At 47.8% G+C, this 21,627-nt stretch overlaps 1 protein-coding gene across 1 annotated transcript; it reads left to right on the top strand.

Moving 5' to 3' along the window:
- The first annotated feature begins 4,262 nt into the window (after nt 1-4,262).
- LOC8043504 (FERM, ARHGEF and pleckstrin domain-containing protein 2) lies at nt 4,263-21,421 on the top strand. The gene is made up of 13 exons (XM_029972768.4): nt 4,263-4,502; nt 5,515-5,740; nt 6,624-6,802; nt 8,391-8,513; nt 9,348-9,473; nt 14,377-14,529; nt 14,609-14,692; nt 15,478-15,623; nt 16,183-16,297; nt 16,754-16,864; nt 18,217-18,483; nt 19,894-19,995; nt 20,918-21,421. The coding sequence occupies exons 1-13, from the start codon at nt 4,272-4,274 to the stop codon at nt 21,044-21,046; spliced, it is 1,992 nt and encodes a 663-aa protein (XP_029828628.1). The 5' UTR covers nt 4,263-4,271; the 3' UTR covers nt 21,047-21,421.
- The last annotated feature ends 206 nt before the right edge of the window (nt 21,422-21,627 follow it).

Genomic DNA, 21,627 nt, shown 5'->3' on the forward strand with positions numbered 1-21,627 from the left:
CCAAACGAGACCCAGACCTGTGTTACTATTATCGCACCACAGCGACTGCAACTCCGGGCACGAGGAGCAAAAGCTGGTGCTGCAGAACCCAGGGATCCTGCAGGTTCATTTCGGATGTAACAAGCATGAACATTGGTTTCACCCGATTCAGCATGGTTCTATATACCCCAAATGACTAACCAACTAGCAATTACCTCATTCGCCGTAAAAAGGTAAAATGTTGTACTGCCCAAAGGCGCCCCATGGAGACGTAGAAAAGCTAAACGACCCACTCCAAGTCGAAACCTGTCGCGGTCGAAAAACCAAAGTCCCTCCACCACTCTCACCTAACAAAACAGCAGGAATTGGAGCGTGCGTAACACAAGGCGTCCGTTCGCGCCAGGAGCTGATCCCGGTTTCTTCGTTCTCGTCGATCCTGCAGTAACAGGACGACTGTTGACGCAAGGCGTCCAACCGGATCCTGCAGTCTTTGTTTGCGAAGACAGAAGAACACTCAAGTTGTGTTCCCGCCTCGATTGCTTTCGTGCCGCTCGAGCTTTGACGGTCGACGGCGTGTGCGCTCTACTTTCGGTTAGGGCCGATGGGCGAGCTGGAGCCGACATGGAGCGTTAAATTATTACGCAACTATAAGAGAGCGATTCACTTTTGAGGCTGGTTCACACATTTGCGTTTGAGTGTGTTGCGTATACCCTTCTAATCGCATACGACGAGAAATCAACTCGCACACTGCCGCCATCTATCAGGTAGCAAAGACTGAATTAACGTTACTTTGCGGATGCAAGAACAAAACGTTACTGTAAGTGACCTGCTCACTCCTAAAACTGGGGCATTCGCATCGCGTGTACTCCACCACTGTCCGTCCCGGAACGTGCCGGCTCGCCACGGGCACCCTGCGAACGCTTCCTTTTTAATAGACCCTTTTCAAAAGTCAGAGTCCTCTTGTGGCAGTCCGAAAAGCTCCAATATTGCCGCTCTAATGGCGGTGATAGGAGATCATGCGCGGCTAAGTCAAGCACCCTCGATTTCGTGCATCGAAGGTGACGTGAAACGACCAACATCTTTTCCTTCTTCTGCTCTATGCTTTCGAAGACGTTCGATTTTTCTGGTGTGGAGAAACAGTGTAGTTCCGCCATTAGAGCGTCGGGTCTGGCTCTGCACAAGGTGGGTAGACTGACTTTCGGAAAGGGTCTATTTATCACCAGAATATTCGAAACAGCGCTGTGTGTATGTGCTCCTTCAACTTGTCCTCAGACTTTTCGTGCTGCTTTTTATGGTAAGCTAGCTAGCCCAACTCCACGACTCGTCAAAATTATTTCTCTCGTGCTCTGCCTGGAGGACTCGAAGCCCTACAACCTAAAGACAACTGATCCTGGGTTGCAGTGTTGGCATATCCCCGTGACAGTCCGACCCCGTATACACCCGAAGTATTTTGAAAACGTGTGCGATCGTCACGAAAGTGCGGTGACCTGTACCGCGTCTCCGATGATCGCCCCTCCAACCACCAAGCCACGGAGTCTTCAGACTTGAAAAGACTCGAACGGGACTCTAAGGACAGTGCAGAAAGAGAGGGAGAGAGGGCACGCACCGACCCTGGAGATTAGCCGCCTGAAGACTCCCAGAACTGCCTTTTTCAAAAGACCACCACCACCGCTGCCGCCGCCGCTGCAATTTAACGAGAACAATAGGCGCCGAATCGGGTAGAGAAGCTTGCACCGTCCTGAAGACGACGACGGCGGCGCCAAGAACTGGTTGCCGTCGGTCCCGCGGTGGTCTGCAAGACGTCACGACGCGCTCACTATGGCAGCGCTCCGCTGGCCCACGCGAAGCCGTTATGCAAAAGCAGGAGACAAAAGCGTCCCGATGGGAAGCGCCCTCGTTTCAAGCTCGCTTCTTCCAAGAGATTCTTTACGGGAGTTGCTGCGGCGATAAGTTGACGAGGACCGGCTCCGCCAATCGCTCTTTCTCGCAGTTCATCTTCTGTCTGCTCCCGCTGGGGCGGCGGCCAGGCGGTCCCGTCTTCTGCGGTACGCCGACGATGAAACGCGGAAAGTGTGCCGTACGTTTTGTAAAGGGAGCGGCGTCCATTTTCGTTGCCCGAGACGCTTATAATGGAGCATCGGCGAACGGCAGTCGGTCTCGTTGTTGCACCCGTGGCGGACCGCCGACAGGAAGATGGAAAACAATAGGGTTCGCCCAAGAAAACCGCCGCGTGAGGACCGTCATCATTATGCTAACTGGACAGGAGGAAAGACTGCGCGTGCTTGAAATAGTACGGCGTCACGTGGTTCTTGGTTTACATACATTTGAGGCTCGGATGCAGCCACATGTGGCCGCGCGGCATCAAACGGGGATATACTGTGCGAGTGCCGCCATACTTAGCTTTACAAATTGCGGTTGCCAGCTTCGTTGCATATGCGATGTATTACTCCTGATCCGGCGAGTTGGTAAACCTACTTGCGGCTCGTGGCTAGGAAAACACACTTACGGTTCATCTCCCGCTCTCTGTACCGAATGGGTAGACTGGATACGGTGCATAAGGTGTTACAAGCCGCGAATGCAGCAAAGACACCAGACACCCATTGCAGTGATGGAAGGGGCATTTGATCTTTTGTTTTGTAGCAGGCAAAATATTGATTTGGAGCAGCCAGTGACGCTTTTGGAGCAGATGACATCTGTTACACGTCACTTGAGAATGAAAAAGTGATTGCATCTCTAAATGAGTTCATTTATGATAGCGATCTATAGGGTTCCTCTTTGATACTCGAGCATATTGTTTATTACCGTTTGTGATAAGGATAGATAGGGCGTAAAATGAACACAGTCTTCTTAAATACGTCTCTAGTCAGAGTAAGTTTAATTTATAATGGGTATTAAGAAGTGGTTGAACAGTGAATCAGCGCAATACTTCATTGGGATATATCCTCTCTCCCTCCCCATTTTACACTCGGTAGTTTGCTTAGCCTGTAAATATCACTTGTGTAAAATGCCAGCAAGAACCCACATATCCGCTAACACGTCTACCAATAAACATGCGTACCGTAAGTTTAACGAACCTACCAACCTCAAAACTCTAATATCATAAACTGCAAAAACACAAACCCAAAAGGTCTTTCTCTTTCGATCGACAGCTGCACAGGAGCTACCGTGACTAAGGTATTTATTGACATATATATAGACCCGTATTTTCTTCTCTCTCTCTCTCTCCTTCTCTGATCAGTCTTTATTTTTTTTTCCTAATTAGAAATTAACGTATAATTAGGACAAATAAGGTTGACCCGTAATAATCCCAATGGCGCTAAGCCAGGCGCTCCCCCGTGTCAACCGCTGCACCCTAGCACTCCGGTGCAAAGCGGTGAAGCTCGACGCGCGCACGCTGGTGAGAGGTGGTGATGGTTGACGCGAGCGGCCACCGAACGAAGGCATGTGGTAGGCGTGATAATCGAGCGATCTTACCAGGAGTACAAGACCCTGGTTCTGCTTTATCGCGGTAGCTACAATCGTCAATCCTACTATTTTTGCACAGTTTTTCTCGGAACTCCTAGTTCCTGACATCGACGACATCGTCTGGAAAATTAGACGATGTCGGCGATCAACAAGCCAACGCATCAACCGGCCAGAGCGCTTGAAGCTCAGCATCAACGGCTCTGGCCGGTTGATTCGCAACATCAGAGCGCGACATTGTGGCATTCGTCACCTTCTTGTACGCGTTCTTCATCGGCGAAACCAATCAAGTGCAGGGAATGTCCCTTGACTTGCGCATTTAGTGTGTCTGTTTCTGGCTGTATGTGCTCGAGCCTACGACTGTGCTGCGACCTAAGGCGAAACGAACTATACGTTCAGTTGAGACGCCGTGAAATTCGTACTCGTAAAATTTTTATTTTCTTCTACTTTGCTGAATATTAGGGTCGACCAATAATAAAATATTAATTTCATGTTGCTCTAAGCCCATCTCGGCGCAGGAATGGCGCAATGCTTAGCAAAAATGGCGTTTTGGCGCACGATGTACCAGACTTTCGTTCATGCCGCAATTTGGCGCAGCACTTCCATCACTGCCATTGGGGCTGTCTAATTATCCGCTGTCTTAAACAAACGCGCCACAAAATAGTATACAGTGATGATGTTTTCTCGTTAGCCTCCCCGATCCAAACTTGTCGCGACCACCCGCTACCGTTAAGTGCGTTTTGAGAAGAAGTTATGGGGCCCAGCGAGAGCTTTCCCCCAACCCCCTGTCGCTCCGACTCTACGCAGAAGGTCCTGCTGAGAACACGGTGATGGTGACCAGCCAGACGAGCACGGGCACTCGGGTGCTGATCAGCTCGCACGGGAGACTCAGCGGCAGCTACCCGGTCCGACGGACGGGTGCCGCCAAGCGAAGGCCCCGGATGCGGCATTCTGCGCCTCAGCTGGACGGCGACTCGGCGAGGGCCCTGTTCGCCGCTCCGGCGGCCATGCCCGCAAGTCCTGGTGGCGTCACCATCGTTCAGAGACTGCAGCCGGCAAAGGTAACGTCCCCATGTCATGTGACTCCGACGTCCCGCCGCTGCGGGACGTCGGAACACAGGGAGACGGGATATATCCCGTCTCCCAGTTCTCACAACAAGCTCCCCAAACAGCAGAGAGTTGGCCAAGCATTGGCCAATGGCTGGCAATGGTCCTTTGGCCAGTGGCCAGACAGTGGCGAGAGATTGGCTGATGACTGGCCTCCCTCTGACCATTGGCCAATGGCCACTGGCCATCAGCCATCGGCCAAGCGTTGGCCAATGAATGAACACTCTTTGGCCACTGGCCACAAGACCGGTTGCCTGACCAACGTGGAGGAGCAAGGAGCAGGCAGAAATCAGCCAGTTTTATTCTCCTTGTGGTTTTATTGCCTCATGGTCTGTCCTTTCTTCTTCGCTACAATTGATTTCGTTGCACGCTGACATTTTCTACCCCCCCCCCCCCCCCACACACACACACACACTTCGTCTCTCTTTCTTATGGAGTAGCAGTGGATTTGGGAAGACCACTTTCTCCATAAGTGAAACCATACTCCGCTGCAAGTTAAGAAAATCGGGACAAGTTCGTCACGCAGAACTCTCCACTCTTTGCGCTCTAGCAGAGCAAACGCCGGAGAAGAGACGCTCCAGCATTCATGGGGATGGGGACAAGTACAATGGTCGTCAAAGGCAGAAAACGACTATTCATGGTGTCAATCACCAAATAGCGCGAACAAGACAAGGGCAGAAGAAACAAAAAGCACACATACGACACCTTTTCTTCTGTCTTCGTCTCGTTCATGCTATTTAATAATTACCAGCATGGAACGACCAGCTCAATCAAGAATATTGTGCTGAAACTGTTCATGGATAGCAAAATGGACAATTTGGCGAGTGGTTAAGAGCTCATCATAACTTACAGCGCGACTGCATGGGACAAGGATAGACAGAGTTTCTTTTTGTCCCAGTCGCGCTGTAAGTTATGATGATCTATTCATGAATAACTAAGAGCACAAAAACCGGCCATTACGCGCAGGAATCGACGTCGACATTCTACGTTTCCCTGACCGGCGGAACGAGGGCTCCCCGCGAAGAGAAAGCTCCACAGAGCCGGCCGACGGCACGGTCCCCGGACGAACCCCTGTACGCGGACACGCTGCCGACGGTCGTGTCGGCCCCTGAGTGTGCGGTCTACGACGACTGCAGCGCCTCCCAGGAGCCCGTCTACGAAGAACTGCCCGATCAACCAACCCAGCAGCACAGTGAGTTCCAGCTTGCCAAAGTACCAGAATGCTCCTTGACAATTGCACCGCGAGGCGCGGGAAATTGCTGGGCTGTTCCGATGTATACGGTTGGGCGGGCTCGTATGTTCCGTATGCAACCTGGAAGTGACTCCTTTTATCTTACCACTGCGAGTTCAGAAAACAGAGCGAACACATCCCAATGCCGATACGTACCCTGTTTTGTCATCGTCCTGCTTTCCTTGCGTTCGGAAATCGCGAAATGCTTAACCGCACCGAGAAGACGATAGAAGCAGCTGCGCATTAATTGCAAACATTCCAAATAGCCACGCGTGATGCACGCAATGAATCGTGGGAACGCCCTGTATACTTTCCTGTGAGAAAGTCCAGCCGCTGGACGGCTATCATCGCACGCTCGTTTGTCACCTGCCGTACACAGCAGAATGATGAATCGTTTCATGTTGGCTAGGGACGATTTCTACACTCCATTTCTAGTTAGGAATATAGTGGTCCGCAGTCGGGACCCCAGACAGTGATGGGGAGGGGAGAGTGACTTACCCGTGCGTAATATAACCAGCCAATGTTACTCTTAATAAAGCTTTTTTTTTTTACTATTGTAGTAATTGAAAACACAAAATAAATTTCGAACAAGACAACCGGCAGGCAGAGCAACACAGTTTTGCGGAGCACAGAAGTCGGTGGTTTCACAAGCTCTAATGCCACGTATCTAAACTTAATACTAGCCCACTTCGCGAATCAAATATACCATCCTTGAATGCGGTTGAATTACTGTAATATGGTGTAATAACCAAGGCATGCTAAAGGTGCACTTCTGAGAGTGTTGTGCGGTGACCTCAGACCTACAAGAACGTAATTTTGAACATTTTCGGCGCCTACTTTGCAGGAGAAAAAAAGGTGCTGCCGTTCGACATTCCGCAGAAGTCTTTCTTTGAGGGCGCCTCAAAGGCAGATATTCTGGGATACCTCGAAGACGCCAAGGTGCGGGGTCTCGAGAACCTCGTCAGTGACCTTGGCACAGTGTCCTTCGAGGCCCTGGCAGAAGACACCGCTCTGGACAAACTCGTGAGTGGCACCCTGATCGTGCGCTGCAAATATGCGTTCAACGTAGTCACCAAACAAGCGACGCTTCAGAGTAACGACACTTGAGCTCTGCTGAGTCATGGTTGCCAATTCACTTCGTCTTAAACCGCAGGAAACGCTTTTCCGCTCTCCATAAATGTTAAAATAGCCCTCCTCGAACGAGCAAAGCGATACCATCTGAGCTTCATGAAGAAGTAACACCTTAAAATCCGAACTATCGTCGATTGCGCCCGCTAGGCACCAAAATGGCGGTGCCTACAAGATTATCGGGGAACATGGTGCCGACGCTCTAAGCGCTTATTCAGTGACTCTATAGGTTGAACCAGCAGCCAAAAAAGTAGACAGGACTATGGTTGCGCTTTTCACTTGGTTAGAAGAGACGCAAGAAAGAGTGTTACAATGACTTGCAACCATGGTTTCACCTTTTCTTCGAGTAACACACGCTCGTAAAGTGGGATACCATTGGACGATTCTTCAGTTGATGAAGGGTGTACAAAGAGAGCGGAAAAGGGTACTGCGGCCCATTGAGCCAGAGCGGCTACATAAACCCTCTTCAAACAGCTTGAGCAGAGGTTGCTTTAGCGATTACGTCAAATATTTATTGCCTGTACCAATGTCTTGTACCAGGAGATACACTTCTGGGACCTTCAGAAAATTACGTTTTATGTAAAATATTGACGAGAACAAGCCAACTAACTAAGCAACATCGGTACTTGTAACCTCATTAATTGCCGAGGCAGTCACCAGCGAAATTAGTACCCTTCAATATCAAATTCGTTAGCCGTGAAGCAGACGCAACAGAGTCGCGATAAGTGTCCCGACCGTGGCTCATGGCGTCAGTACTCGTCGTTTCCAAGTGTGTGAAAATCGCATGCGGTGCTTGTTGCTAGTGTGGATATAGAAGGTCGCCAATCCTAGCGGCACGTAGGGTGCCGCCTGTCACCCCGCCTTAAGTCTTATCGCGAGTTTGGGAAATTATCATACGTCCGATCTCTATAACAGTAAAATTAAATAAATAAAAAGATATTTAAAGAAATATTGAAGCCAAATAAGATAAAACACAATACTTCGATCATGGAGTATTGTGAAACGCGGGAAACAAGTACGTCAAGTTAATCTTGAGGCCATTTTTATTGAAGCGTACTTGAGACCATCCAACTGGGGTGCGCATTTACTCACACTGTATTGCATCATAAAAAGAGAGATCATTTTATGAGTCTTCAACAAGGATCTGAGCTTTCTGTTCACGTGGTCTGCCGTAACCGCTTTGTGGAAACGTTTAATCGCAATATCAAGAGGATTTGCAAATTGTGTGAATAAAATACAACAGCCGATTATATCGTAGAGTAGGAAAACACGGGCTAGGGCAAACATCCGTAAAACTAAGAGTGCCAAGTAAGAGAACACGTGCACTCATTGCTGACTTTCCTGTCCTTGCCCTACTAGCGACAAAACATCTCATAATGTTTTCATACGTTAAGGTTCTCCTAAGGTCGGGTACTTTCTGGTGGCCAACTGATTCATTGACAGTTGCTTTCAACCTTTCATCGTCACAAATCTCGCCCGGCAGCCATCAAGTGCAGACGTCGAGAGAAACGACAGCGGAATCGGAGGTGATCGCTATGCGGGGCCCTTGGAGCACTCCCCCAACGGGAACAGCGAGGAACAGCGATGCGCCGACTGCGACCAGCAGGTACGGTACACGAACCAATAGACCACTTTCTAAATCCCCCAATCGTCCCGGCCCACACTCGAGGAATCATGGGAACGGTGTCCCTTCCGTTGCCTAGTGATAGTCCAATGACCTTCCAAGTCACTTTTAAATTTTATTATCAATGTCAGCGTTTTCCATAATGCCATCCACCCTTCAACCTGGCTGAGCTGCAGAAATCTCTTACAACAGTATTATCATACTCGTGCAGCTTCAAAGACGTTGATATTAAAAACGTTGAAAATGCTATAAACAGCCCCGCTGACTCTAAATCCCCGTTTTGGTGGTTGTGAATTCTCGGCTTTTTAACCAATAGCCCATTTGCTGAATCCCCCAAGCGGCCCGGCCCGCACTCGAGGAATCATGGGAACGGTGTTCCTTCAGCTCCCTAGTGATCGTTAATTTAGACCAATTCTATGATTACACAGTTTTTGAGTGTAATACGGAGGCACCCTGAAAAAGCGTCGTATACAGCCCAGAGATCTGTCATATCACTTTCAAAATTTCTCGTCAATGTCAGCGTTTTTGATATTCTGCATGCGATCCACCTTTCAACCTGGCTGATTATCGTTCTCGTACAGCTTCAGAGACGCTGATATTAAGTTAGAAACGCTAAAAATGCTATAAACAGCCCCGCTGACTCCGACTTAAATCTTGGTTGTTATGAATTCTCGAAGCCGCCGCACAATTGAAAAGGTTCAACCTCATCCAACGATGGCGTTCGGAGAGAAGGCGCACGGCCTTGTCTTTTAGGCGGTAGTATTGGTCCGACCCGTGGCTCCGGTGGTTTCATCGGCGATCATCTCGTCCTTCCAGGTGACCGGAGACGAAGAGCTAGTCTGTCCCAAGTGCGAGAAGAAGCGCACGGAACGCCGGGAGATCATCACCGAGATCGTGCAGACGGAGCTGAAGTACGGCCACGACTTGCGCATCGTCAAGGAGGTACGGCTACCCTCTTTGTTTCCAGATTGGGATGTGCAAGATTCGCCGTGTTGTGATTGGTCCGACTCATTTCGGAGCATCTTTTGGAGTAGTCAACAGTTAATTTTGGGAGAAACAAACTTTTGAAGCACAAGCAAAAATAAATTTCGCTATTTTTTTTTTCTTTTTTTTTATGGGCAATTTTGGAGGTTTAAAGTCTCCACCCTGACTTTCAGTGCACCCGGTGTTGGGGTAACGCCGACTAGGCTTGACTAGAGAAAAATTGGCAACTCCCTCGCCGGGGGAGTTGCCAATTTTATATTTGTTTTTGCCCGATCCCCCAAAGGTCATTCTGATCACATCCCACACCGCTTGGTGATAGTTACAAAATTGCAGAGGGGAAAAAAATTTTCTTGGAAGGACGAGGGGAGGAATCACACTTTTAGTTTTTAGTTTCTGGGCTAGGTGACGCAAGCTACCGCCCGTTACAAAGGGTGCAACCGTTAGCATCCATCTATTCACTTATATATTCGTAGAATTCCAAAAACGAAAACTGCTTTGCTGCTTGCCTGCCCCTCACCCCCTCCCACACATACACACACACACCTCCGTCCCCCCTCCGAACGCGCATGACAAGTGTACACTTCGTTGTGTATCATTCCACTGGGAACACCATGCGGACTTGTAAGGTACTCAATTAAATTTCCGTAAGGACGCCCTCCCCCGAGAGATCGCCCATCCCATTTTTTTCCCCTAAATATTCGTAACATGAAGGTTCCGAAACATCGCCCACCCCCCGATTCCTGTTGGACGTCACGCGATGTACGACGGGAATCGCATCGATCGTGCGATCTACGGTACCAGCACGTCTGAGAAGCGAGTTCATAGCGGGTTCTAGCGTTTTCGTCCGCGATATCGGCTCCCGTAACCCGCAAGTTGTTTCCGCGTGTATATTGCATCGTGAAAGGTGATTCTGCTGCATCCGCGCGATCTGCGGTATCCGTTCCCGTGACAGGCGAGTTTGTAGCGGATTCCCGCGCTTTTGTCCACGATCCCCACACGCGAGCTGCTCCCGCGTGTATATCGTAATGTGAAAGGTGATTCTGCCGCGTCCACAATCTGCGGTATTCGTTCCCGTTACAGGCGAGCTTGTAACAAATTCCCTTGGTTTTCTTTTTTTTTTTTTTTTGTCCGCCATCTGCGCGCGCGATATCAGTCCACGTGACAAGCAAGTCTGTAGCAGGTTCCTGCCTGTCTATTGCACCACGAAATTTGAATCGTCTGCGTCCTCGACATTCGTTCCCGTGAGATGCGAGTTCTCGGCAGGTTTCCGCGGGTTCTTCGCACCGTGAAACGCGACTCCGCAGCGTCCGCCGCCTGTGGTATCGTTTCCCTTGACACAGGAGTTCGTAGCGAATTCCCGCGTGTTTATCGCATCTAAAAGCGAATTTACCGTGTCCCCGGTAACGTTCCCACGTCACGTGGTTTGTAGCGGGTGCCCCGATGTAAATAAGCAATTGTTTATAAAGTTTTGCTGAGTCATCCCCAAAGATAAGCCCACCCCGTGTTTTTCACTCTTTTCACTTTGGGTGGGCGTTCTTTCGGGATTTTACGGTTATCAAAAACTTGAAACCGATTACTTTTTGGAGTAATATTTGAAATCGTTTGATTACTTTTATTAGGAATAATCGCAAGGGTTTTTTGGAAGTACTAAAATTACTCGTGACGGTTACTTCTTCGAGTAACGGCCAACTATTTTTCGGCCCGAGAAATTGAGTGATCTGATTGAATACCTTTTTTTAAGAGTAACTGCGATTGTAATCGATTAGTGTTTTTTGTTTTGTTTTTCGAGTAACGGTGTACAAGGCATGATTACCATGTCAGGCTGTTGAAGGACATGCTCACTCAGAGAACATGCTCAGAGAACATGCTCACTCGTCTTTCCCATCTCTGTGAAACCGCCCTGTTCTTAGTATTGCAGAGCATTGCAGATGTATTGCAGAGCAGACTAGATTCCCTCAGACACTCAGCTAGCTGAAGAACCACCAGCCACTTTCGAAACACACAATGATTGATGAAGGACATGGACTAAAAATCTGTGAACGGTTATCTAAGGTATAAAATCAAGGGTAAAACAAATAGCAATATATTCGGGTAAAAAAAAAAAAAGAAAAAAAAAAAAAGACGTTTGTGTTTATATGGCGCAAGGTCGGTCTGCCTCTCACGTGCGGCGACACCGGGTCACGTGTAGATGATAAATCTAGCGCGTACAGTACCACTGCTAGCCTGGTGTCTTTAACGTGCATAACGCTGTAGTTGTAAGCGACCGCACGCCTGTACGATGCTCATCCCGGTCGAAACGGGCAGTGGTGATGATTAATAATTGGGTTTTGTGTGTGTTTATACAGCCTAGAACTTGGTCTGCCTCACAGGGGCGACGAGTCTCCCAGCTGTAGATGAGAAATTTAGCCAGTGCGGTACAGCCGCTAGCCTGGGATCTTTAACGTGCATCACGCAGTAGTGATACATGACCGCACGCCGGTATACGATGCTCATCCAGATCGAAACGGGCAGGGGTGGGGCTCGAACCCAGGATCCCTGGGTTCTGCAGCGCGAACTTTCGCTCCACGTACTCCGAGCTGGTGTGCGCTAGACCACTCGGCCACCGATCCCCCCCAGTGGTGATGATTGAACCCAGAATCCCTGCGTTCTGCAGCGCGAGTTTTCGCTCCGCGCGTGCTTCGAGCTGGTGTGCGCTAGCCCACTCGACCACCAATCCCCGTATTCGTGTACAAAAAAAAAAAAAAAAAAAAAAAAAGTTCAGAAAATGACATTTTACATTTACTTATATGAATATGCAAACTCATGGGGGCGAAAACTTAACTCAGTAAGGTCATTCTAGAATCCATTCTACTCCTAAATTTAATTTAAATTTGGTATAAACTTCACCGATTGTGCTCTGAAACATATGCCGTATGCCTATGTAGAGATAGTAACTAAACGTGTGATTTAAATAAAAATTAAGCCTATTGAAAGAAAATCCGAAAAAAAGTGCCCTTCTCAGCTCCTGTTTTTATTCACCGCGTTCTCTCTCCGCTAAATTTAGCGGGTACAATTCCCCGCTCAATTTAGTGGAAAAAATATTCCGCTAAATTTAGCGGAAAAATTATTCCTCTAGATTTAGCGGGGAAACCCTATTGAAAATTCTCATTTGTATGAGAAATTTCTATGTCCAATAAACACATGAATCATACAAGATATATAAGAACCTATAAGAACCATGTAAGAACTATATAAGAACTAAATAAGATATATGAGAACAAACAAGCACCATATAAGAAACTAAGGGGAAGTTTCTTATGGGGTTCTTTTATATCCTATATAATTCTTATATAGTTCTCATATAATTCTTATATGGTTCTTATATGTTCTTATAGATCTTGTATGATTCATGTGTTTATTGGACACAAGAAATTTCTCATACAAATGATTTTTTTACTAGGGAATTTACCCATAATGCACCGCGCGATTACGCCGACGGCGACGCCGACGCCGCTCAAGCCGGAAACGGGCGCCTAAGAGCTGCGCTCTAAGACGCCACACACGACAATGATCAAAACCTCGTCGTTATTTCCCGCTTCATTGAAATTCTTTTTCTCAGAAACTAAACATGTCAGGACATTAAAATAAACAGGATTGTTCTTGCTGGAACATGTGCCACAAAATATAAAAATTTGAAGCAAAATAAAAAATACATACATATATATATATATATATATATATATATATAATCGAGAGGGAGAGAGTCAGGGAGGAAAAAAAAACAAATAAATCAGATTTCATTTAGATCAAATTATTTTGATATAAATCACCGTGGCTAAAAATAGCGATTCTTATGGCAGTCTGATTGATCAATCCACCCGATTTTTGAAAGTATGCCCAAAAATATTTGCTGTAACTTCAAAGTATAGTTTCATAGACCATTTGCTATATCCCCCAACCGCCCCGGCTCGCGCTAAGAGAATCATGGGAACGGTGTTACTTCAGCTCCTTAGTGATCGGTAATTTCAACCCTATCCTCGCTTACACAACTTTTGAGAGTAATTTGGAGTCACCTTGAACAAGCGCCTGACGTGCAACAATGACCTGTCATATCGCTTTGAAAATTTCTCCTCAATGTCAGCGTTTTTGATACTGTGCATGCTGTCCACCCTTCAACCTGGATGGGCTGCAGAAATCTCTTACAATATTATCATTCTCGTGATTGTTGTTTTAGCAGGAATTGCTTAAAAAGCCGAGAATTTACAACAACAAAAACCAGGATTTAGCTCAGAGTCCGCGGGGCTGTTTATAGCATTTTTAGCGTTTCATCAATATCAGCGTCCTTATGCAGTCGTTTTTTAAAGCTGTTACATCCACCATGTCAAACTTCATTTACTTTTCACATTCTGATATTCTTGCAATATAAGGCATTACATTTACAGCTTTCAGAATTTTATTTACATGCATTAAAACGTTATGTAACTGACAAAGTAGAGAAAAAGATAGATAAATGGTAAATAACAAATATTTTTGGGATTATTTTTGTAGGAAAGTTTTTCTTTAAATCATTACAATAAAACTGGTCCGACTTAAATCATGATGCAAATCATGATTTGAATCATCTTGATATTCTCCACCCTGCTCTAAATCCGCTCTTACTGACGCTTTCCACAGCAGCTTGCAGTGACTGACGTTTGACGTGATAGAAAGTGTGTGCATACACATACGGATATCTGTTCGAAAGAGGGCCAATTTACAAGTGTTTCATATTGCGACGGGGAAGTTTGCTGCTGTCCCTTGCAAGGCGTCGTGAATGGAACAGTTCCATTATACAATAGAGTTCAACTAAAATGTAATGTCTGCCCTTTTTTTGCCCACGCAGGAATTCTACAAGCCCATCGAAACCGCGGGGTTGCTTACGAAGCCACAATTGCACGAGATCTTCCTGAACTTGGACGAGCTCATTACGGTCAACACATCCTTCTCCGAAAAGCTTCAGGACGCGTTGGACATTGCCAGCGAGCAAGGAGACGAGGTATTTGGAGTTTACCACAGGAAATATGCTCAGCTCCGGCTTCCAGGAGAAGGCTCTATAGCTTGTCGCTTCTGTGCAGGAATACACAACTGTGGACATAGGAAAGCTGTTCCTCGGTGCCGCCGGGATGCTCCAGGCCTTCCAGACCTACTGTGTTAGACAGGTGGGTACCTCCGACCAAAAGCCAGCAGTAGAATAGGATGAGGGCTTGACATCCGTGTAACCAGCCGAGGAATAATCACAGAATCAATCTTCATAAAGGCCCCAACACTTGGAGCACTTGAGAGTACCAGAGCATTGTTAGAAAGATGATTTTGTGCTGGGTCAACCAGCACTGTTTCGGATATTATTTCATTCCTCAGGTGAAAAGTTCAGTCCTCCAACCTCTTTGCACTTTGGTGGAGCAAGAGCTTGAGAGGAGGTGACCTCCTCTCCAGCATTTGCTTTGCTAAAGTGGAAAGCGACCTCCTCTCCACTGTTTTGCCCTGCTAAAGTAGAAAGAGGTGGGAGGAACGTTTCCTCAACTCTTAACCAGGCCCAAATTTAGACACCAAAGACTGCCTCATTATTTGTTTATTGTCAAATTCCAAGCACCTCAAGGTGAGATCATCTACAGTGTCCTTTTGAGGCACACTGGCAGGCAACAGTATACCACCGTGCACACCAGAGATCCGCCTTTCTGAAATGCACCATCAATGCCATGGGCACATTACAGGGGGTAATTACAATGTCCTTTGCATCCAATATGCCTCTGAACAAAGCCTTTCGTTCTTCCTTGATATCGTGGATGCATTTGTCTTGGGTGCTCGTTGGAACTTCCATCGCATTCACTGCGTTAATTTGTCCGAACGCGCAGCATTACCGTGCACATCGGACTCAAACTCGGGTTGCTCAAGGTCTTGCACTCGGACGGCGTACTTTGTCGTTTATTCTTGTTTTCTTTCACAGGCAAATGCTTCGCTGAGTCTAATGGCCCAGGAGAAAGAGAAGGAGCTACTACGCATATTTCTGAGGGTGTCCCAGATGGAGAACACGCTTCTTCGAAGGATGAACCTCGCGGCTTTCCTCATGGCACCGGTTCAGAGGGTCACAAAGTGGGTACCACACAAACGTCGCCTCTTGTCTACTTCTGATAGCTCTCAAAAGAACCACAAGTATATACGCCTCTTGCCGTCTTGCAACTCCTCCGATGTCACAGTTTTATACTTGTGAAGATTGAAAACGTTGTCACTTTGTGCAGTTTCCATTTCTAAAAGTCCATCTAATCCATCTACGGTAATCGCTCAGCCATTCTGGAGAAATTATTGGGTCTGACTGCTCAATCTGTCAAACGAGACATCCCAATTCAACTTGACCATAGCTTTGAGCACACTTCTCCAGGACCCTCAATAAACAGTGTTGTCATCACTATCTGCGAGGCTTTCCAGCTTTGTGATGCAGTGCTGTAAAGACAAGTTCTAGATCATACCATAGGCCAGTCTAGATAGCAACTCTTTTAGGCCTATCAGGATTATAATTTTCAGGCTTCATCTGCTTTACTAAGAACACGTATTTAGGGTTTCTCAGCCATGCAGGTTATAGGCAAAAAGATGTCTTTCAGACGTTACTATAGTCATTCAGTGCGTCACAGGGATCCTTCGTGCCACTGTGCAGGTATCCACTGCTGCTCAGCCGTCTTTACAAGGTCACGCCCCACTCCCACCAGGACAGGGAAGCGCTTCGCGATGCTCAGCACAGGGTGCAGTTGCACCTAGAGCACATCAACCAGGTGGGCCTCCAACTGCCGTCTTGTGACATACAGTAGTCCAATAAAAGTAGAGAATGTCCGTCACTTCCTTTCAAGAGCAACTAGCTACCAATCTAATTGTCCTGGGGCAATGAATTGATCCCTTCAGAGAATATTCCAGTTACAACTGCGTTATAGGTGGTGACAGGTTAAATGTTCAAGGGAAGCTCCTCAAACCTCTTTAAACTTTAACAAAACGAACGCTGGAGAGGAGGCAATCTCCTCTCCTGCATTTATTTAGCTAAAGGGGAAAGAGGGGGGGGAGCTTCTCTTGAACTCTTTAACGGGTCACAAATTATAGTTCTATAGACTGTCCTGCAGTGCACGTTGTCCACAGTGCATTGCCCAAAGGCCTGCCTGCTGGACATAGTCCCGCTTCGGCGACACTCAACGAATTTAGGCCGCTGTCCTAACTGTGCACTTTTCCACACCCCGCAGCTCACGAGAGGCACCAACCCGACCAAGATCTGGAGGCGAATTTCAAGCATTTCCGTCAACCCAAGGCGAGCTCCAGCCAATCTGGGCGTCGGAAGTATCAAGCTGAGAAAGGTGAACTGTCTTGAACGCTCAACTTGGTCAGTGTCCCAAAAGAGGTATCCGTTAGCAAAGCGTTCCGACAATAAGCTACCACATCACATTTCCTGTCAACAGTTCCCTATGGATCATATGAACGATTGTGTTAAAGTCGGAATATTATAAAACTAAAAATAAAAACTCAGTAGAGCCTTCAAGGAGCACAAGTGAGTTTCTAGGTGGCACCGCACACAGCACTGGGAGACAAAAGAACTGGGCGCAGGAACCATTCATTGCTCTCAGTTGCCTGTAAAAAGGATGACAGAGTCTAATTTTTCTTATCCTGAATTTTTCAGAAGCTTTGGTTTTGATTGCTTCCAGTAGTTTTCACATGGTGCACATATTTGTAAAAGATAATGATAGATGTTTACAACTCCCTGCAATGCCAAATTAGAGTGCAGCTCTTGAGGAGGAGGAGGGGAAGGTACGGAGAGAACGTGCAAGTCACAAGTGAGGCCGCGCATTGCATCATGGGACATTTTCCATAACGCAATACGCGGGACCCTCGTGACCCTTGTGACAGAACTCGCGACGTCACGTGACGACATTATGGGAAGCGTCCCATAATGCACAGTGCAGTTACGCCAAAACGTCCCATAATGCAATGCGCGGGTCTCAATCATGACCCACACGTTGCATTATGGGACGTTTCGGCGTAACCGCGTGGTGCGTTTTGGAAAACGTCCCATAATGCAACGTTCAGGTCTCACTCGTGACCCGCGCGTTGCATTATGGGACGTTTCCCATAATGCACCGCACAGTTACGCCAGCGCTGCTCAAGCCAGTAACGGGCGCCTGAAAGCTGCGTTGTAAAAGATGCCAAAAGTTACGGCAGGAAAAGGGACAGTGTAAGAAGTCTCGCAATTATTATCAGCCAGACAGTGTTCCTTCCGAATTATGTCCAACACACCGTTGGTCTTTCTCTTGTCAGGACGAGCACCCTTTCCAGAAAGGTGGCATCAAACAAGCGTGCGTGCAAAACCCTAAAAATAAATTATGCAAATAGTTCCCACGCATTACATCCACTGAGGTCGACGGAACTGTTTTACGTTGGTGGACACTCCAAACCCTTGCCTGTAACACAAGTGGAAGCCTCGTTAAATGGCGCTCCATCACCTTCAACCGATACATTTTTGCCTCGTCTTCCTTAAAAACTCAGTAATGTCAGAACTACAGCTGTATATGCGATTCTTTTAAGCTTTGTTCGATATTTTTGTACGCATGTTTGATGTCTAGGCTTCCTTTTTTCGTCCGTGTCATGATAAGCCACTGGGAAGCGTGTTGCTGTCGGCAGGCGATAAGCGTAAACATCTCCGCCACATCTGCAGATGGCCCTCGACCTGCTACGGTGGAACCGAGACGAGACGCGATTCGTGATGGCCGGCCGCCTCCTGGTGGCCGAGCAGCAGCCGTACGGCCGAGCCGCCCGGTTCGCGTCCCTGCACGGTCTGCTGGCTGTGCTGGGACGGCCAAACTCCAACTACCGGCCCGATCTGGCCCACGACAACTCCCTCCTGTTCCCGCGCAACACGGGCATCCGGGACGGTGCCCTCCTGCTTGCCAAGGAGAAGGCCGGCAAGTTTGTGCTGCCCCGAGTGAGTCCTCCCTGCCTCGTTGACACTTGGGCCTAGGGCCGCTCAATCGCTTCAAGGGTAAAACATTTCGTGGTATTATGCACCGAACCAAGTCTTCTGCTGACTTGCCCCAGCAAAGGACAGCAGATTCATTTCAACCACACGTAAATCTTTTAATGTGCAACCAAAATCTCGGCTGCACGGCGCCTTTTCTGTAACAAGCATCCGTCGTATTGTGAACACCTCGGCTGGTACTGCAGGCACCTCGGCAAAGCTCGGCCGTAGGCCGGCGCTTTGCCTCAGAGCCACCGAAGCAGCTCACTTTGAGGGTACAGCAATCGAGACGGATCCATCCGGCGGTTTGTCGAAGCGATACCTCAATTCGCTACTTTCGGGAGGAGTGGTGCCCCTGTCAAAGACTCGATTCCAGGGCTCCTCAGTACCCAATACAAGGAAAGAAAGGGTGCTAATAAAAAAAGGGGAGCGAACCTTCTTTGCACCAACCAGGGGCGAATGATAAGCAGTGATCGGCACGCAAGCACTGTTTCGGAAGCTCAACCTAAGTCACCATAGCTCAATAGAGCAAACAGAACCTAGCTTCATTTTTCTAAGAAATGCTCGCGTTCGTTCGTGCCATATGCCCATTCAACTTCGTGCCGAAAATCTTTCGCACCGGGAATCTGGGAAATGAGGGACTGCTAAACAGATAGATGGCTAGCTAGCAAGAGGCAACACTACACAGTAGAACTAATAGAGTTGGCAGTCGGGGTTAAAATAGAAATAGATACGGAGCTAATGACACGCTTCTGGTTCTGGACAGGACACAGACGACAGGAGGAGAATCTGATGCAGAACTGAATACTGAAAAAGTGAAAAGTGCTAAGCCCAAAATGAAAAAATATGTATATATATATATCCATTTTTGTGCGGTTTTGCAATAGAGCACAAATAATGTTTCCAGCTGCATTTAGTGGAAGTGTTTCCAGAAGAGGCCATTCTAGATTTTTATCCTTGTTAAAGTTGCAGAGTCTGGCCATTGGGCCAGTACTTTTTCTCCCACGGCAACAGCACATGCTACATACACAAGAACTAGACCGCTCTGCTCAGAAGTGAAGCGAGAGGTACGACAGCGACTGTACCCAGAACGTAAGGTGACAGCACCACTATTGCCTTTCATTGCTGTCGCTTCGGTAGGAACTGGCAGCCTGCAATTAATCTTACTTCCAGCGACAGCCACAGGGCATCGCCGGCCAATCCATGCACCCTACATACTGGTTTGGCGGTGGTAGTGCACTTTTCCGTCTTCCTCGTCGTTTTGCGCTTCAATATCTCAACAGCATAATGGTTCTGTCGTAACTGCATAATAAAGTTAACTGCTGGTGTCAATACCTCTGCAAGAGTTCTGAAGCCTGCATATCTGATTACCTGCAGGAGCCCCTTTCCCTGGGCAGCTGCATCATCAGCTGCGACCCGGAACTGAAGGACTGCTTCGAGATTCAAGAGCACACCTCCAAGGAAGGCTTCCTCTTCAAGGTATAAACCTCATTCGCTGGGAAGCTATACAAATTTCTTTCCCCTTTCGTTACTAAAGGAAAGGTCTTTATAGTCAAATTCATTTGCAGATGTTTTAGCAACAGCACACACAGCTATATTCATTGTCAATTCATTCAGCTGGCAGGGTAATATCACCTTAATTGGCAGTATATGTGCATTCCATCTACATTAAGGCCCGTTCGCACTCTTGCAACCGAGTACGACCGAGAGAGACCAGACCGGTTTTTAATCCTCTTACGACGTCTTAGGACCAGCTCCGCAGCAGCGCGCCTGGTCCTAAGAAGTCGCAAGAGGATTAAAAGCCGGTCTTGTCTCTCTCGGTCGTACTCGGTTGCAAGAGTGTGAACGGGCCTTTAGGGTATCAGTTGAAACTGCTTAGGCAAGGACACAGGATGAAGCCATCCATGACTTCATTTAGAGGCTGTGAAGGTACCTACACTTAGGCTTCAAAAGAAAATTATTTCACCCAATTGTATTATCAAATTTAATAACAAAATCACTTATTCACGTCTTCTAAAAAGTATGGCATGGACAATGCCAAGAAACTGAAGTTCAATAAGCGAAGCGACCAATCATCTCATTTTGAATCTCGGTCAATGGGAACAATGCCCATATGTTCCCAGACACCTTCCCTGTTCTGTTAGTCAAGTTTCTCAGTGAAATCTATTCCCATTCCCTTTTATGCTCTTTGCCTTCTTTTACCCCCCGCGCATCTTTCAATCGTTCTAGCACGTCGAAGCCCTGGCCCAAACTATGAATCAAATAGTGGTTCCTGTTCACCTGAAATCAATTTAGCCAGAGTTCGACCCCCAGACAAAACCCTTCCGCCGCCTCTGCCTCTGCCACGAGACGCCGCAGAAATGCGTGCCCACACCGTCAACCGTCTGCTCTCCTTGCGCAGGCGGAGAACAGCATGGAGACAAGGGAGTGGCTCAAGCAGCTCCGCTACCACGCCAAAGATCTCGGTTCCTGGCGGAGGCGACGCAATGGCATGGCCAACATCATGATCAACGGCATGGACCGCTACTGACGTCCCCCCACCTCACCACCTCCGCACCCCGTCCCTGCAACGCCCTTTCAAGTGCACCTCACCGTCTTGTGTGGAACACTGTTGCGCATGACGCACCCCCGTGACCCATCCCAGTTCCCGATGTCGGCGGCGTTCGCATAAAGGTGCCGCGACCCGATGACGAGTCGCCGCCGCTAGTTCCGGAAAGTGTGTCGACGCTGTCCCCGAAGACAGCGACTGCCCAGAGTATAAAAGATATACGACGATGTGCTTCTCGGCATCCCCGGACCTGTTTTTACAATGTTGCTTCGACTGTAAGATACTTGCAGATGTATGTTAATGTAAGCTAATTGAATGTAGTACATAGAAAAATAAATTTCTTCCAGAGAATACGCAGGCGACTGGAAATGTGTCTCCGACGTGATGGTCGCGTTCAGTAATGCAGTGGTGCTGCTTGTAGCCTCTCTGCAGTTCATTGAGAACCTTATTCAAACACACAGATCAATAGAATCTAAAGTCTTTCCAGAGCCTTTTCTTATAGTCGTGAGAACTCGGCTATTGCATCCTGACTGTGGACACAGCCCTGGACATATAGTAGATAC

The sequence above is a fragment of the Ixodes scapularis genome, unplaced genomic scaffold, assembly GCF_016920785.2.
Source record: "Ixodes scapularis isolate PalLabHiFi unplaced genomic scaffold, ASM1692078v2 PGA_scaffold11__112_contigs__length_91849675, whole genome shotgun sequence".
Lineage (NCBI taxonomy): Eukaryota > Metazoa > Arthropoda > Arachnida > Ixodida > Ixodidae > Ixodes > Ixodes scapularis.

Coding starts and splice junctions, on each gene's coding strand:
- LOC8043504 (XM_029972768.4), top strand. CDS start 4,272: ATGGTGACCAGCCAGACGAGCACGGGCACTCGGGTGCTGATCAGCTCG. Junction 6,803..8,390: donor ACACCGCTCTGGACAAACTC/GTGAGTGGCACC, acceptor CTCGCCCGGCAG/CCATCAAGTGCAGACGTCGA. Junction 9,474..14,376: donor ACTTGCGCATCGTCAAGGAG/GTACGGCTACCC, acceptor TTGCCCACGCAG/GAATTCTACAAGCCCATCGA.